Here is a 15,869-nt window from a genome sequence, read left to right on the forward strand (position 1 = left end):
TTACATACTCTTCCTTTTTCCTCTTGACAAGACATTCAACCTCTTTTGTGAACCATGGTTCCCTCACACAGCCATTTCCTCCCTGCCTGACAGGGACATACCTATCAAGGACACGCAGCATTTGTTCCTTGAACAAGCTCCACTTTTCATTTGTGCCTTTCCCTCACAGTTTCTCTTCCCATCTTATGCTCCCTAATTCTTGCCTAATCGCATCATAATTACCCCTCCCCCAATTATAAACCTTGCCCTGCCGTATGGCCCTATCCCTCTCCATTGCAATAGTGAAAGACACCGAATTGTGGTCACTATCTCCAAAGTGCTCTCCCACAAACAAATCTAACATTTGGCCCGGTTCATTACCCAGTACCAAATCGAATGTGCCTCCCCCTCTTGTCGGCCTATCCACATATTGTGTCAGGAAACCCTCCTGCACACACTGTACAAAAACTGCCCCATCCGAACTGTTCGACCTATAGAGGTTCCAATCAATATTTGGAAGTTAAAGTCACCCATGACAACTACCCTGAGACCTCCACACCTATCCATAATCTGTTTTGCAATTTCTTCCTCCACATCTCTATTACTATTTGGGGGCCTATAGAAAACTCCTCACAATGTGACCGCTCCTTTCCTATTTCTAACTTCGGCCCATATTACCTCAGTAGGCAGATCCCCTTCGAACTGCCTTTCTGCAGCTGTCAAACTATCCTTGATTAACAATGCTACTCTTCCACCTCTTTTACCACTTCCCCTACTCTTACTATCTATACCCTGGAACTTCCAACAACCATTCCTGTCCCTGTTCTAACCAGGGGCGAAATTCTCCCCTACCCGGCGGGGTGGGGGGTCCAGGTGTAGCGGAGCGGCGCCAACCACTCCGGCGTCGGGCCTCCCCAAATATGCGGAATTCTCCACACCTTTAGGGGCCAAGCCCTCACATTGAGGGGCTAGGCCCGTGCCGGAGCGGTTGGCACCACACCGACTGGCGCCCAAACCGGCTCCAGCGGCCTTTGACGCCCGGCGCCGGGGCTGGCTGAAAGGCCTTTGCCGGTTCGCGCATGCGCCGGTGCGTCAGCTGCCGCTGACGTCACCACCAGAGCATGCGCGCTGGGGAATTCTCCGCCTCCGCCATGGTGGAGGCCGTGGCGGCGGCGGAAGAAAAAGAGTGCCCCCACGGCACTGGCCCGCCCGCCGATCGGTGGGCCCCGATCACGGGCCTGGCCACCGTGGGGGCACCCCCCAGGGTCCGATTGCCCCGCGCCCCCCAGGACCCCGGGGGCCCGCTCACGCCGCCGATCCCGCCGCCACCAGAGGTGGTTCAAACCACGGCGGCGGGAGAGGCCTCCCAGCGGTGGGACTTCGGCCCATCGCGGGCCGGAGAATCGCCACAGGGTGCTCGCCGATCGGCGGGCCGTGATTCCCGCCCCCGCCAATTCCCGGGTGGCGGAGAATTCCGGCCACGGCGGGTGCGGGAATTACTCCGGACCCGGGTGATTCTCCGACCCTGCGGGGGTCGGTGAATTTCGCCCCATGTCTCCGTAATGGCCACAGCATCGTAGTCCCAAGTACCAATCCATGCTCCAAGTTCACCTACCTTATTCCGGATGCTCCTTGCATTGAAGTAGTCACACTTCAACCCACCTTTCTGTCTGCCGGTACACTACTGCGACCTTGATACCCTCCTCAGTACCTCACTACTCTCAACACTGGCTTCTGGACTACAGCTCATTTTCCCAGCCCCATGACAAATTAGTCCTTTGTTATTTTTTGTCCTTTGGTCACAATTCATCTCTTTTCATCAGTCAGGTGAAATAAGTAGGTCGAGTCAAAGGCTGCCTGATTTTCAACCACTGCCTGCAGCACCACTGAATATCAGTGGATTTGAATTTGATACCACCTAATGAATGCATTGCTTTGGGAAAACAGGTGCTCTGTAAACACTGAATGTGTCAAATTTAATATGGATCAACAGAGTAAAGTGTGACTTTTAATATTATTCGCAATACTCATTTGAAATGTTTCATCAGAGTCTGCACAAAACCTGTCAACATTGTGTATGTATGAAGGCTGTGGAGGCCTTGTCCAGGAAAACATTGTTTTCAAGACAGTGTTAATAAAACCAAGCTCAAAATGCATTCAACTTGAAAATAATGTTGTCAAAAACTGACAGAAATATTCAACTACAATGTGATTGGTAGTAGTTTTGAAAGCTTAATCTATGTGGCAGTTGAAAAGGTTGTGTATCTAAAATTTTCAGTTGTTCTATACAGAATGGGGTGAATTACCGCAGGAGGTCCCCAGTCTGGCCATATTGGATGGAATCTAGTGCCCTTCCCCTTGATGAGTTTGGTGGCAGGGAGGTAGTTAGTTAGGTGGGAGGGTGGCTGGTAAGGACTGCCACCTTCCCACCTCCACCCAAATTAAGACTGTGACTGGAAGACCTGTGGCGAGCCTTCCTGTCCTGCCCCATCCCAACTCACCACCAACTGAAGCCCTTAAATGGGAAATTAATGCCACTGCTCTGGCATTAATCCAGCGGCAGGGGGAAGCTCGCCAAATAAGGAGCACAAAACTAATCGATGCGGGGATTGGTTTGTGGTCAAAATACACTCAGTGCCTGATTGAGGAACCTGGCACTGGGAACATACGGGGAAGATGTGCAGGAGAGTGGGGGTCTGCTGAGAGTTACCCCTTGTCCTTGATGCCAATTCCATCATAGATCAAGATATGGCGGGCCTTCCCGAAAGGAGGTGATACTGGCTCACATGAGCTCTCCAATTGGCCCCTGTCACCTCCATATGTTTCTGTCCCATAACTTTGGTGGAAACGTGGAGGAAACTTGGAGGAAACTCGGACTATTGGCCTCTTTTTTCCATTGGAGAGAGACAATTTGTTGTATGTAGCTTGAGGGGCACCATTCTGCCAGTGTGGGGCGAGATGAAAAAGCAGGCCTCCATGAACTATCACAGTGGTGCGGAGATTGAACACGTGCTGTTGGCGACATTCTGCATCAGACTTTAGCCAGGTGAGCTAACCAACACACACAGGAGTTGCATAAATAGTGTGATATTGTTGCTGAACTAACATTAGTATGGGCAGTTTTCATTGGGCATTTTGCGCTCTGTGCTGTAACATTTAGTGAAAACCCTGTCTACGTGCTTAAAAGGGGTTGAAAAACTGGCATGAATTTCAGAGCACGTAACGGACATATCGCTTTGGGAAAACAGGTGCTATATGAACATTGAGAGAGTCAAATTCAATCAATAGCTTTTAAGTGTGACTTTAACATTATTCACACTCCTCAATTGAAATGGTGAACCAATGCATAACATGTCATCATTTGTTTCAGAAACTGAGAATAAAAACAGACCGAAGGTTATAAACCCATTTCTCCGGTATCATTATTCGATTAAATTTATGTTTACATGATTGAATCTGACATCCTTTCCAGTTCAAATGGAGTATGCATCTTATCCATGGCGATTCTCCTGCTCAATTTATTGAAGAGCTGCAGAAACACTAGAAAAGGAGTATTTGTCTGGGTTTTCTGTGGCTCTTCCATCAAGGTTGCAATCGATGATCAGAGGAACCTGTGTGAACAGTCACCCTCTGTAATTGTTGCCATGTTGACAAGGGTTCACTGTATGTGGGCAATACAAGTTTCTGTGCCATGTTTTAATGTTATCAGCACCAAAGCTAAGGCAACCAATTGTAAACTGAACATGGACACGTCATTTGAAGTAGTTGTTTAAAGTGCCTCTTAACTTTTGAGAAGCTAACGGTAGTAATCCTGAAAACACTCACTCCTGATGTTCCAAGAATTTTCGTTATTAGGAAAGATCTCACATTTTACCACGCCTCAGCATTGCTGTCTTGAATAATAATGTGCTTACATTTGCCAGTAAGAACTGCTGATACATCCAAATTCTATTTTGCAGCTGAGGGCTCCGTTGAATGCAGGAAGATATATAATGTGCCATGTTTTGTCTCTCTTTTCAAAGGTGGAAGTGAAAATGTAGATGAAAGGCGAGGGGAAAGAGAAGCCTCCAGCTTTGGAACGGAGAGTTCTCTGTCTGGGTTTTTGCCCTCTGGAATACAGCAGCACACAATGTCAAAGAAGGGTGCTGGCGGTCGAGCGAAGGGAGACAAGCCTGATGCCTCAGCTGCTTTGCAAGCTGCCAATGAGGACCTCAGGGCCAAACTGACCGACATTCAAATTGAGCTTCAACAAGAAAAGAGTAAGGTGTGCATTGTCCTTTTTCTAATAATTTTATTTTAAAGAAATTATCGCCAAATCAAGCAACAGCATAGAAAACTATTATAAATGATCTGAATGGGAATTGCTACAAATGCAATTTATACTTGGTATGAATCAAATAAATTCTGTACATCATGCTTGAAATAGATACTTGAAAATACAGTGGGGATTTGCTCAAAGATGCCGTACAGCCTGCTTGAACTCAAAATACCAGCAACATATGGAAAATTCCATGGCTCTTAATTCATTACTATCATTGGATGATTGGCTGCTCATCACAGTCCATTAAACAAAAAATTCAATACAATCAAGAGCTGCAAAAGCATTTACATAAAATATTAATAGGCTATAATTCTGGGAAATTTCAGAAGTCAAAGATCTTCACATGATTCACATGCACACGCTGAGACGACCGGTTTCTTCCTCGGGAAGTCACTGAAAAGTCTGCATGTTTCTCTGGTGGAGGGTTGGGGTATGAAGCCTGGCAGGACCGCACTCTTCAGCAGAGTGAGGTGACACATGGTATGTGCCCCAAGGCTGGCATTTAAGTCACTGGAAATCCCCCTGACCCGTGTCGTTGGGCTACACCGGTGGCAGAAAGAGTCAGTAATTCAAAGGCCTGGACGAATTATCTGCAGACATGAGTCCGAATACCCCGGTGGCAATTGGGGAATTTAAACTGAGTGAATCAATTTTTAAAAAAAATCTAGAATAAAAAGTTAGTACGAGTAAAGGTGGCTGTGAGCATTGCTGTCAATCCCATCTGCTTCATTCATGCCGAAATCGACCCACCTTACCCATTCTGGCCGGCATGTGATTCCAACTACCCTTTGAAGTAACATAGTAAGCCACACCGATGTATGAATTCACCTGAGAAAATTCCAAAATGAAACATAAAATGATGGACCATCCAGCATTGACTAAGCAACAGAGACAAGAGCAGACAGTTCATTCAACCCTGCAAATTCATCCTCTCTAATATTTGGGTACTTCTGCCAAAATTGAGAGAGCTGTCCCAGACTAGTCAAGCAACAGCCTGACATTGTGGTAGTCACAGAATTATATCTTATAGCCAATGCACCAGACTCCTCTGTTACTATTCCTAGGTTTATCCTGATCCATCGGCAGGACTGACCCACCAGAGGTGATCCGGTTTCCTCCCACAAATCCTGAAAGACGTGCTGTTGGGTAATTTGGACGTTCTGAATTCTCCCTCTGCGTACCCAAGCAGGCGCCGGAATGTGGCGACTAGGGGCTTTTCACAGTAACTTCATTGCAGTGTTAATGTAAGCCTACTTGTGACAATAAAGATTATTAAAATTATTAATAACATAATGGTATACAGTCAGGAGGGCACCCTCTTGGGAGTCCACAACATTGACTCTGGATTCCAGGAGGGCTCACAGTATCAGGTCAAAAATGTGCAAGAAAACATCCTGCTGATGACCACCTACCATCCTACCTCAGCTGACGAATCAGTCCATTTTGTACATTAACACCATTTGAAAGAAACAGCACAGGCACAGAATGTACTCTGGATGAAGATCTTCAATGAATACCAGTAGGAATGGTTTAATAGTACCACTATTGACCAACCTGGTTGAATCCAAAAGGGCAAAACTGCCTGACTGGGCTTGCAACAGGTGGAGAGAGATCCAACATGGGAGAAAACCCATTTGACCTCATTCTCACCAAACTACCTGTTGCAGATTTATTTGCTCATGGCAGTATTAATGGGAGTGACCTCTGCACAGCTCCTCTGGAGACAATGTAGTCTTCACACTGAACTCTGCAACATATAAGGAACTCAAAAGTATCTAGGAGGAAACAACACATTTGATTGGTACACCATTTGCCACCTTAACCATTCACTCTCTCTACCACTGGCGTAGCACGGTGACAGCAATGTGTACCATCCACAAGATGCACTGCAGCAACTTGCCAAGTGACACCTTGCAAAACCAGGATCTCTACCAGTTAGGTCAAGGGCAGCAGGTACATTGGAACATCACCAACTCCACGTCTCCATCACACACCGTCCTGGCTTGGAAATAGATCACTGTCCCTTCATCGTTGCTGGCTCGAAATCCTAGTTGCTTTGTCCCATTTTGTTTCCTCTCATTATTCACGGAACACTGAGGACTGCTGTGATTGACCAGCTCAGTATTAACCAAATACTTTCCTAATTAGTACACCTTATTACGACATTGCACACTTTGAAGAACATACAGTGCAGAAGGAAGCCATTCGGCCCATTGAGTCTGCACCGACCCACTGAAGCCCTCACTTCCACCCTATCCCCTTAACCCAATAACCCCATCTAACCTTTTCGGACACTAAGGGCAATTTAGCATGGCCAATCCACCTAACCGTTTTTTTTATTGAGGTATTTGAACATTTTTATAACAATAACATAAACAATGACATCAACATGATAAAATAAACATTTCCCCCCATCCCAATCGTCACACACCTCAACCATACACCAACAACCCCCCCACCTTGGAATACTGCATCTGCTGACATTTTAATTTTCCCCGAGAAAGTCGACGAACGGCTGCCACCTCCGGGTGAACCCTAACATTGGCGAACTTTATTTTTTCAAGACTGAGAAACCCAGCCATGTCACTAACCCAGGTCTCTACACTCGGGGGCTTCGAGTCCCTCCACGTTAATAAGATCCATCTCCGGGCTACCAGGGAGGCAAAGGCCAAGATGTTGGCCTCTTTCGCCCCCTAAACTCCCAGATCTTCCGACACTCCAAAGATAACTACCTCCGCACTCGGTACCACCCGTGTTTTTAGAACCGTGGACATTGCTTTAGCAAAACCCTGCCAAAACCCTCAAAGCTTTGGGTATGCCCAAAACATGTGGACATGATTTGCTGGGCTTCCTTCGCACCTCGCACACCTATCCTCTACCCCGAAGAACTTACTCATCCTAGCCATTGTCATGTGTGCCCGGTGGACTACCTTAAATTGTATCAGGCTAAGCCTGGTGCATGATGAGGAGGTATTATAGGGCATCGGCCTATAGATCCGCCTCTATCTCTCCTCCTAGCTCGTCCTCCCACTTGCCCTTAAGCTCCTCCACCGGGGTTTCCTCCGCCTCCGAAAGCTCCTGGTAAATATCTGAAACCTTCCCCTCTCCCACCCAGGTACTGGAAACTACTCTATCCTGCATCCCCCGTGGCGGCAGCAGTGGAAAGGACGGCACCTGTTTTCTCAGGAAGTTTTGAACCTGCAAATACCTAAACCCGTTCCCTGCTGGCAATTCAAATTTATCCTCCAAGGCTTTCAAGCTGGGAAATCTTTCATCTATAAATAGATCCCCCATCCTTCTAATTCCTGCCCTCTGCCAACTCCGGAACCCACCATCTAGCCTACGCGGTACAAACCTGTGATTATTATAAATCGGGGTCCAAATCGATGCTCCCTCCACTCTCTTATATCGCCTCCATTGCTCCCAGATTCTCAGAGCCGCCACCACCACCGGACTTGTGGAGTATTGGGGCGGCGAGAACGGACGAGGTGCTGTTATCGACGCTCCAAAACTGGTATCTTTAAATGACGCCGCTTCCATCTACTCCCATGCCGACCCCTCCCCCACTACCCACTTCCTAATCATGGCTATATTAGCTGCCTAGTAGTAATTACAGTAATTTGGCAGCGCCAACCCACCCTCCCCCCGATTGCGCTCCACCAACACTTTCTTCACTTGAGGGGTTTTACACGCTCACACAAATCCCAACATAATCTTATTCACCTGCTTGAAAAAGGCCTTGGGGATGAGGATGGGGAGGCACTGAAAGACAAACAGAAATCTGGGGAGGACCGTCATTTTCACGGTCTGTATCCTCCTCGCCAGTGACAGCGGGAACATGTCCCATCTCTTAAAGTCCCCTTCTGTTTGTTCTACCAACCGGGACAGGTTTAACTTGTACAGTGCCTCCCATTCACGGGCCACCTGGTTTCCCAAATATCGAAAGCTCTTCCCTACCATTATAAACGGCAGCTCTCCCAGTCTCTTCTCCTGCCCTCTTGCCTGGATCGCAAACATCTCGCTTTTCCCCATGTTCAATTTATACTCCGAAAAATTGCCAAATTCCCCCAGGATTCGCATTACTTCCCCCATCCCCTCCAACGGGTCTGAAATGTACAAGAACAGGTAATCTGCGTAGAGCGAGACCCGGTGCTCCACCCTCTTCCCCCGCCCCCCTTCCCGAACCAGGCCTTTCTAGTTCCTACAGGCTCTTAACGCCATGGCCAGTGGCTCTATGGCCAGAGCAAACAGTAACGGGGTGACGGGGTGAAGGGGCACCCTTGCCTCATCCTTCGGTGTAGTTTAAAGTACCCCGACCTGAGCCGGTCCATACGCACACTCGTAACTGGTGCCTGATAGAGCAACCGCACCCAGTCAATAAAGCCCTCACCAAACCCAAACCTTCCCAGCGTCTCCCACAGGCAATTCCACTACACCCAATCAAAAGTCTTCTACGCATCCATATCTACCACCACCTCCACCTCCTCTCCTTCTGAGGGCATCATAATAACATTTAAAAGCCTTCGAACATTGGCCTTGAGTTGCCTGCCCTTTAAAAATCCCGTCTGGTCATCCCCTTTAACCCCGGGACACAGTCATCTATCCTTGTGGCCAGTATCTTAGCCAGCAGTTTGGCATCCACATTCAGTAGAGAAATCGGCCTGTATGACCCGCATTGCTCCGGATCCTCCTCCCGTTTCAGGATCAATAAAATCGAGGCCTGCGATATTGTTGGAGGGAGGGCTCCCTTCTCTCTTGCTTCGTTAAATGTCCTCACCAGCAGTGGGCTTAATATCTCTGAAAACTTCTTATAGAATTCCACCGGGTAGCTGTCAGGCCCTGGGGCCTTTGCCCGACTGCATGCCCTCCAGCCCCTTGATTATTTTGTCAATCTCAATTGGGGCTCCCAGCCCTTCCAACAGGTCCTCCTCAACCCTTGGGAACCACAACTGATTCAAAAACTGCCTCATCCCCTCCACCCCACTCCAGCTCATACAATTTACTGTAGAAGTCCTTAAAGACCTTGTTTACCCCCGCTGAGTCCAGGACAGTATTCCCACCTCTACCCTTTACTTTACCTATCTCCCTGTCTGCCACCCTTTTCCTGAGCTGGTTCGCCAACATTCTGCTTGCCTTTTCCCCGTACTAATAGATCGCCCCCCTTGCCTTCCTCAACTGTTCCACTGCTTTCCCTGTGGTCAACAGCCCAAACTCCACTTGTAACCTCCGTCGCTCCCTCAGTAGCCCCGCGTCCGGGGCCTCCGAGTATCTCCTGTCCACCTGGAGTATCTCCTCCGCTAATCTATCCTTCTCGGCCCATTCCGCCTCTTCTCTGTGGGCCCGTATTGAGATTAATTTCCCTCTGACCACTGCCTTCAAAGCATCCCAAACCATCGCTGCAGAGACCTCCCCCGTATCATTTGTTTCCATTAGTTCTGGATGGACTTGTTAACCCGCCCACAGATCGCTTCGTCCGCTAACAACCCCACATCCAGCCTCCAAAGCGAGCGTTGCCCTCTCTCCACACTAACCCGTAGATCCACCAAATGCGGGGCATGATCCGACACTGTGATTGCTGATTACTCAGTATCCACCACCTCCGGTATTAGCGCCCTGCTCAGAACAAAAAGTAGGGAGGTATTGGAGCTGTGTATAATGGTAGTTGCAAAATAAAGTAAGTTTTGTTTCTACAAACTCGGTGTGGACTCTTTGTGGCCTTATAAAAGTAACCCTGTAATAAAAACTAGAAAGCAGGTCTTGACTCCAAGTTTATTGTGTTCAGTAACAATTCTCCAACAACAAAACAGTGCCACCTGTTTCTCTTGTATTGGTGTAGTCTATTAAACAATAAGTGTAATCTATTAAACAATTAAAATTACAATTCCAACTTAAGTACGAGGAAACATTAATTCTTTCCTAACATCTAACACCCCCAGCTGCTCTAGTTTACACCTGACTCCAGTTCCACACTATGCTGGTTTAGCTCAGTGGGCTAGACAACTGGTTTGTGATGCAGAACAAGGCCAGACGTGCGGGTTCAATTCCCGTACCAGCTGAGAATCATGACAAGGCGCCGGAATGTGGCGACCAGGGGCTTTTCACAGTCACTTCATTTCAGTGTTAATGTAAGCCTACTTGTGACAATAAATGTTATTTATTATTTATTTTATTTATACGGTTGATTCTTATTGACCGCACTGAAACTAGAAATGGACAATAATTCTTGCCTTGCCAATGTCACACACGTCCTAAGAACACGGGACGGGCAGCACGGTAGCATGGTGGTTAGCACAAATGCTTCACAGCTCCAGGGTCCCAGGTTCGAATCCCGGCTTGGGTCACTGTCTGTGTGGAGTCTGCACGTTCTCCCCGTGTGTGCGTGGGTTTCCTCCGGGTGCTCCGGTTTCCTCCCACAGTCCAAAGATGTGCAGGTTGGGTGAATTGGCCAGGCTAAATTGCCCTCAGGGTCCAAATTGTTAGGTGGGGTTACTGGGTTATGGGGATAGGGTGGAGGTATGGGCTTGGGTAGGGTGCTCTTTCCAAGAGCCGGTGCAGACTCGATGGGCCAAATGGCCTCCTTCTGCACTGTAAATTCTATGAAAATAAAACACATATCAATTCTCGTGCCTGGATTCTCTTCCCGCCACTTTTCAATGGGATTTCCCATTGAAGCCACCCTACGCTGCCGGGAAACCTACGAGGGGGGGGTGCACTGCCAACTGGAAAAGATAATCCCAAAGCCAAAGAATTCCGACCATTGTCTTGAGCTGGATCAAATAGGTAAGGACAAAGTCACTCTTCTTACACTCACCTTGACAGGAGCACCATCTCTTTTCCATCTATCGGGCTGCTGTGCTGCTTCATCACACGTCCACAAACTCTGGTCACGATTGGGAACAAAGTCCTATAGCGACCGCGTTTAGCCACGTGTTTCCCAGCACTCACAGCGCCAAGAAACACATGGTTATACAACATGACTCGCATTGTATAAGGGGCCTCAGCGGGGAACCCCATTTTGTACACTGAGGAGCTCCACTCACCCGAACTCCACAATGTAGTGGAAGATTAGGATGCCATTTTTAAATGGCGTTCTGATTTCCAAGGCCCCCGAAGCGGCCCCGGCCCCCTCCCCCAGCCCGAACACACACGTAGGGCGCTCGCACCCCGATCATGCACGTACACAAAATTCCATCTTTGCAGTGCCAACTTAGGCGTTGCCAGACTGGCAATCAGGTGGCACTGCCAGGGTGCCCAGGTGGCACCAGCAGCACCAGGGTACCATCCTGTCCAAAGGGCATGCTGCTGGGGGCTTCCAATCCCCTGGGAGTCCCCCAAGAGTGCTGTTCTGCATGGTCCCCATTAGTGGAGACCTGTGCTGAACGGCACTTGCCTGAGGTCTCCGAGGCAAAAGGGATGAATCCCAAAGCCTCAGCCACCTTGGGAATCTGCACATTAGAGTGCGATGAGCTGTCTCACTCTAATATGCAGATTTGCCAAAAGGTAATCCCCCTCCTAAATGTGCGGGATTTACATTGCAAAGTCTTGCGAGATCGTGTTGGATCTCATGAGGCGTTGTAAGCTGGGTAGAGTCCCGGGAGTGGGGTTTCGCAGCTTTTATCAGTCATGCTGCACCGCGGCGAGCTGTTTTTTGGTGCAACATGACCATTGGATGGTGCCCTCTGCTTCCTACCATTATATTTATTTTGTCTTCCATTCCTTTTTACTCAGCAAAGCCTTTTAAAATTGAAAATTAATTTTTATGCCCTTATAAAGACTAAAAATATGTACCATTATAGAGAGCCTATAAAAGATCATATTATGTCACACAAGTGGCTGGGACACTAATGCATGTGCATCATGCCTGTAAGGACTTATGAGCAGTAGATGCCCAATGTTGGAGTGGTGCAGCATTTGGATACAGCATAGGAGGCCCAGGAAGGACCTAACAGAATATAGGGAAGCAAAAGTAGTTGGCTTCCAAAATAATCTATTGGATGATTGCTGCAAAATATTTCATCGAATTATATAATCATGCAGCGCTCAATGAGACCGTTTGGCCCATCATTCCCGTGCCAGCTCCTTAAAAGAGCTATCCAATCGATTGCACTTCCCTACTCTTTCCTGATAACACTGCAAGGTTTTCCTGCTCTAACACCTCTCCACCATCATCAGGCTGATTGCACTAACCTGATTCCATTTCTTCTACCCAGTTTCAAATGGAAAATTGCCATGAATGGCATCTCTAACCACTCCCTCTCGGTTACACATGGTCTCCCCAGGTCCCTTCCTGTTGCTCAGCTACATGATACCCTTCAGTACATTACCTGAAAACACAGAACACATTATCATACATATGCTGATATACACCAGCTCTTTCTCATCTCCACTTCTCTTGATCCCTTCACTGTCTCTAGACTGTCAGACATCCGCCATTCAGTATTGGTTGAGCAGAAATTTCCTCCAACTAAATACTGGGACGACAGGAGCCATTGAATCCAGTCCCCATCACAAACTCCATTCTCTATCCACCAACTTCATCCCTCTCCCTGGCAACTGTCGGAGGTTGAGCCAGACTGTTCACAACCTTGGTGAACTATTTGACCTCGAGATGTGTTTCCTATCACATATTCGCACCATCTTTAAGACCGTCAATTTCCAACTCAGTAACATTGTCTAACTCCGGCCTTGCCTCAGGTGATATGCTTCTGACGCCTCGGTTCTTCCCTTTGTTACCTCTAGATTTGACTACTCGGATGTATTCCTGAACGTCCGCCCCAGTTCCGCCTTTCTCAAACTTGAGGTCATTCAAAGCTCCACTGCCTGTGTCCCACCCACCCATCTCCGCTGTGTTAGTTCCCAGTGAAGTAATACCTTGACTTCAGGATTTTCATTCTTGTTTTCAAGTCCTTTCATGTTCTCACCCCTCCCTATATCTGTGATCTCCTCCAGCCTTACAGCCCCCGAGATCTCAGCACTCTGCCAGTTCTAGCCTCTTGAGGAACCCAGCTTTTAATTGCTGCACAATTGGTGGCCTATGCTTTCAGATGCCATGGCCTTAGGTTCTAGAGTTCCCTCATTAAATCTCGCTTTCCTCATTTCAAAACATCTTTAAAATACACCCCTGGATGACTTATTAAAAGGTTTGGGGTCAAATCTTTGTTTGATGACCCTTGTCAAGTGCCTTGGGATGTTTTGTTGTGTTAAAGTGCTATGTCAATGGAAGTTTTTGTTATGTATCCAATTTCCTTTTGAAAGGTACAATTGAATCCAAATAACCCACGCTGTCAGGCAGTGCATTCTAGATCAATTTGCTGCAAGACAAAATCTATTGGTGCAATTCAACCAAAATATTTCTAAGGGCGCGATCTTCCGGCCACGCTGCACCGGAAAAGTATTCGCTGCGGCGCAATGTGGCCGGTGAAAGCCGGGAAACCCCATTCTCGGGATCCACCAGGCTCGCAACGCCTCACAAGATTCAACTCACAAGAGGTTGCAAGGAAAATCCCACCCGCAATGAGCAGGATAACATTTTGGCAAATCTGCATATTAGAGCGAGGCAAGCCTTATTCTAATGTGCAGATTTCCAAGGGACCTGAGACTTTGGCATTCAATCCCTTCACCTCGGCGATCTTGGATGAGCTTCGTTTAGCACTAGTCCCCACAAACGGAGACTAGAGAGAATGGTACTCGTGGCGGTCTCCAAGGTGATCGGAGACCCCCAGCTGCAGGCCCTTTGGGCAGGGTGGTGCCCTGGCAGTGCCAGACAGGCATCTCGGCAGTGGCACCTGGGTGCCATCCTGGCACTGCCATGGTGCCCAGATGGAACTGCCAGCTAGTGGGGTGGTACCAGGTTGGCACTGCCGAGATGACATTTTGTGCACATGTGCGATTGGGACTGGGTTGCCCACAGTGGGTGTTGGGGGTGCGAGGGGTGGGGCGTGGCAAGACCATTACTTACTGGGTCCTGGGAGAATATGGCGCAAGCATATACGGCTCATTTTAATATGTTAATCTGGAAGGGCGAGATCTAGATCACGATGTCTCGCGAGGTTCGGATGAACCTTACAAGAGGCCTCTTACGAGATTCAACGGCCTCGTCACACCAGCAGGTCGTCAGCAACAAGGCCGGTAAATTGTACCCCTCATCTTTCCTCTAGTCCTTTTGCCAATTCTCTTAAAGTTATGTTTTCTAGTTGCCTTCCCTCCCCCAGTGAGAAACAATTGTTTCTTACTTACTTGATCAAAGTCTCTCATGACTTTGAACAACTTTCTTGAATCTCCCTTTAACCTTCTCTGGTTTAAGTAGAACAAACCGAATTGTTTCTGTATAGAAAAAGAAAGGGCAGCACAGTAGCACAAGTGATTAGCACTGTGGCTTCACAGCGCCAGGGTCCCAGGTTCGATTCCCTGCTGGGTCACTGTCTGTGCGGAGTCTGCACGTTCTCCCCGTGTCTGCGTGGGTTTCCTCTGGGTGCTCCGGTTTCCCCCCACAGTCCAAAGATGTTCGGGTTAGGTGGATTGGCCATGATAAATTGCCCTTAGTGACGAAAAAAGGTTAGGAGGGGTTACTGGGCTATGGGGATAGGGGGGAAGTAAGGGCTTAAGTGGGTCGGTGCAGACTCAATAGGCCGAATGGCCTCCTTCTGCACTGTATGTTCTATATAAAAACCGCTTTAGGGCAGCACGGTAGCACAGTGATTAGCACTGTTACTTCACAGCACCAGTCACCCTGGTTCAATATTTATTAAGCATTTCCATGGTTGTATTTAGTTTGTCTTATTTTCCTTCTATATCTAATGAATCCTAGAAGCAAATAGAAACACCACAGCTAGGTCATTCTGAAGTCAAGTGATTGTTACTGAGGGACACAGAAGCATTTTGTTTTGTGTTTGAAGATGCCAGAAATCAATCTAAAAATATATGTGGGTTGATTGTGTTATGTTCTTCAGGTTGCCAAATTGGAACGAGAAAAAAATCAAGAAGGAAAGCTGATCAGGGAGCAAGAGCAACACAAGCACATCGTGGTGGTAACTGAGCTCAAGGCCAAACTACACGAAGAGAAAATGAAGGAACTTCAGACGGTGAGAGAGACTCTGTTAAGGCAACATGAAGGTGAGCTTCTCCGAATCATCAAAATAAAAGATAATGAGAACCAGAGACTTCAGGCACTTGTGAACGCCTTGCGTGATGGGGCAGCTGACAAAGTCAAAACAATGCTTTATGCTGACGCTAAAGAAGAGGCCAAGAAGGTGTTTGAGTTTGAGAAAATCAAACTGCAACAAGAGATCTCCGATTTAAAGGGAGCTAAAAAACAAGTGGATGAGGCGTTAAATCAGGCTATTCATGCTGACAAGATGAAAGCTGCAGAGATCAGAAGCGTGTATCACCTGCACCAAGAAGAAATCTCCAGGATAAAGAGAGATTGTGAAAGGGAGATTCGGAGGCTGGTACGTATCGATTTCTTAACACAGCAAAAATTGCTGGTAAATGTATGTTTGATCAGAAAGTTAGCCATAAAGATTGTTTTAGATGATGGGACCATTGAGATTTGCTGTAACAAACCCTTGGA

At 47.6% G+C, this 15,869-nt stretch overlaps 1 protein-coding gene across 17 annotated transcripts in view; it reads left to right on the forward strand.

Annotated features, from left to right (window-relative positions):
* Positions 1 to 15,869, forward strand: part of jakmip3 (Janus kinase and microtubule interacting protein 3) — a 416,080-nt gene that overhangs the window by 150,087 nt on the left and 250,124 nt on the right. For all 17 annotated transcript variants that reach the window (XM_038773519.1, XM_038773515.1, XM_038773516.1 and 14 more), the window contains exons 2-3: positions 4,002 to 4,243; positions 15,250 to 15,747. In XM_038773519.1, the coding sequence (XP_038629447.1) occupies positions 4,109 to 4,243; positions 15,250 to 15,747 (633 nt within the window). In that variant the 5' untranslated portion in view covers positions 4,002 to 4,108. The remainder of the gene's footprint in view (positions 1 to 4,001; positions 4,244 to 15,249; positions 15,748 to 15,869) is intronic.

The sequence above is a fragment of the Scyliorhinus canicula genome, chromosome 16 (assembly GCF_902713615.1).
Source record: "Scyliorhinus canicula chromosome 16, sScyCan1.1, whole genome shotgun sequence".
In the NCBI taxonomy this organism is placed as follows: Eukaryota; Metazoa; Chordata; class Chondrichthyes; order Carcharhiniformes; family Scyliorhinidae; genus Scyliorhinus; species Scyliorhinus canicula.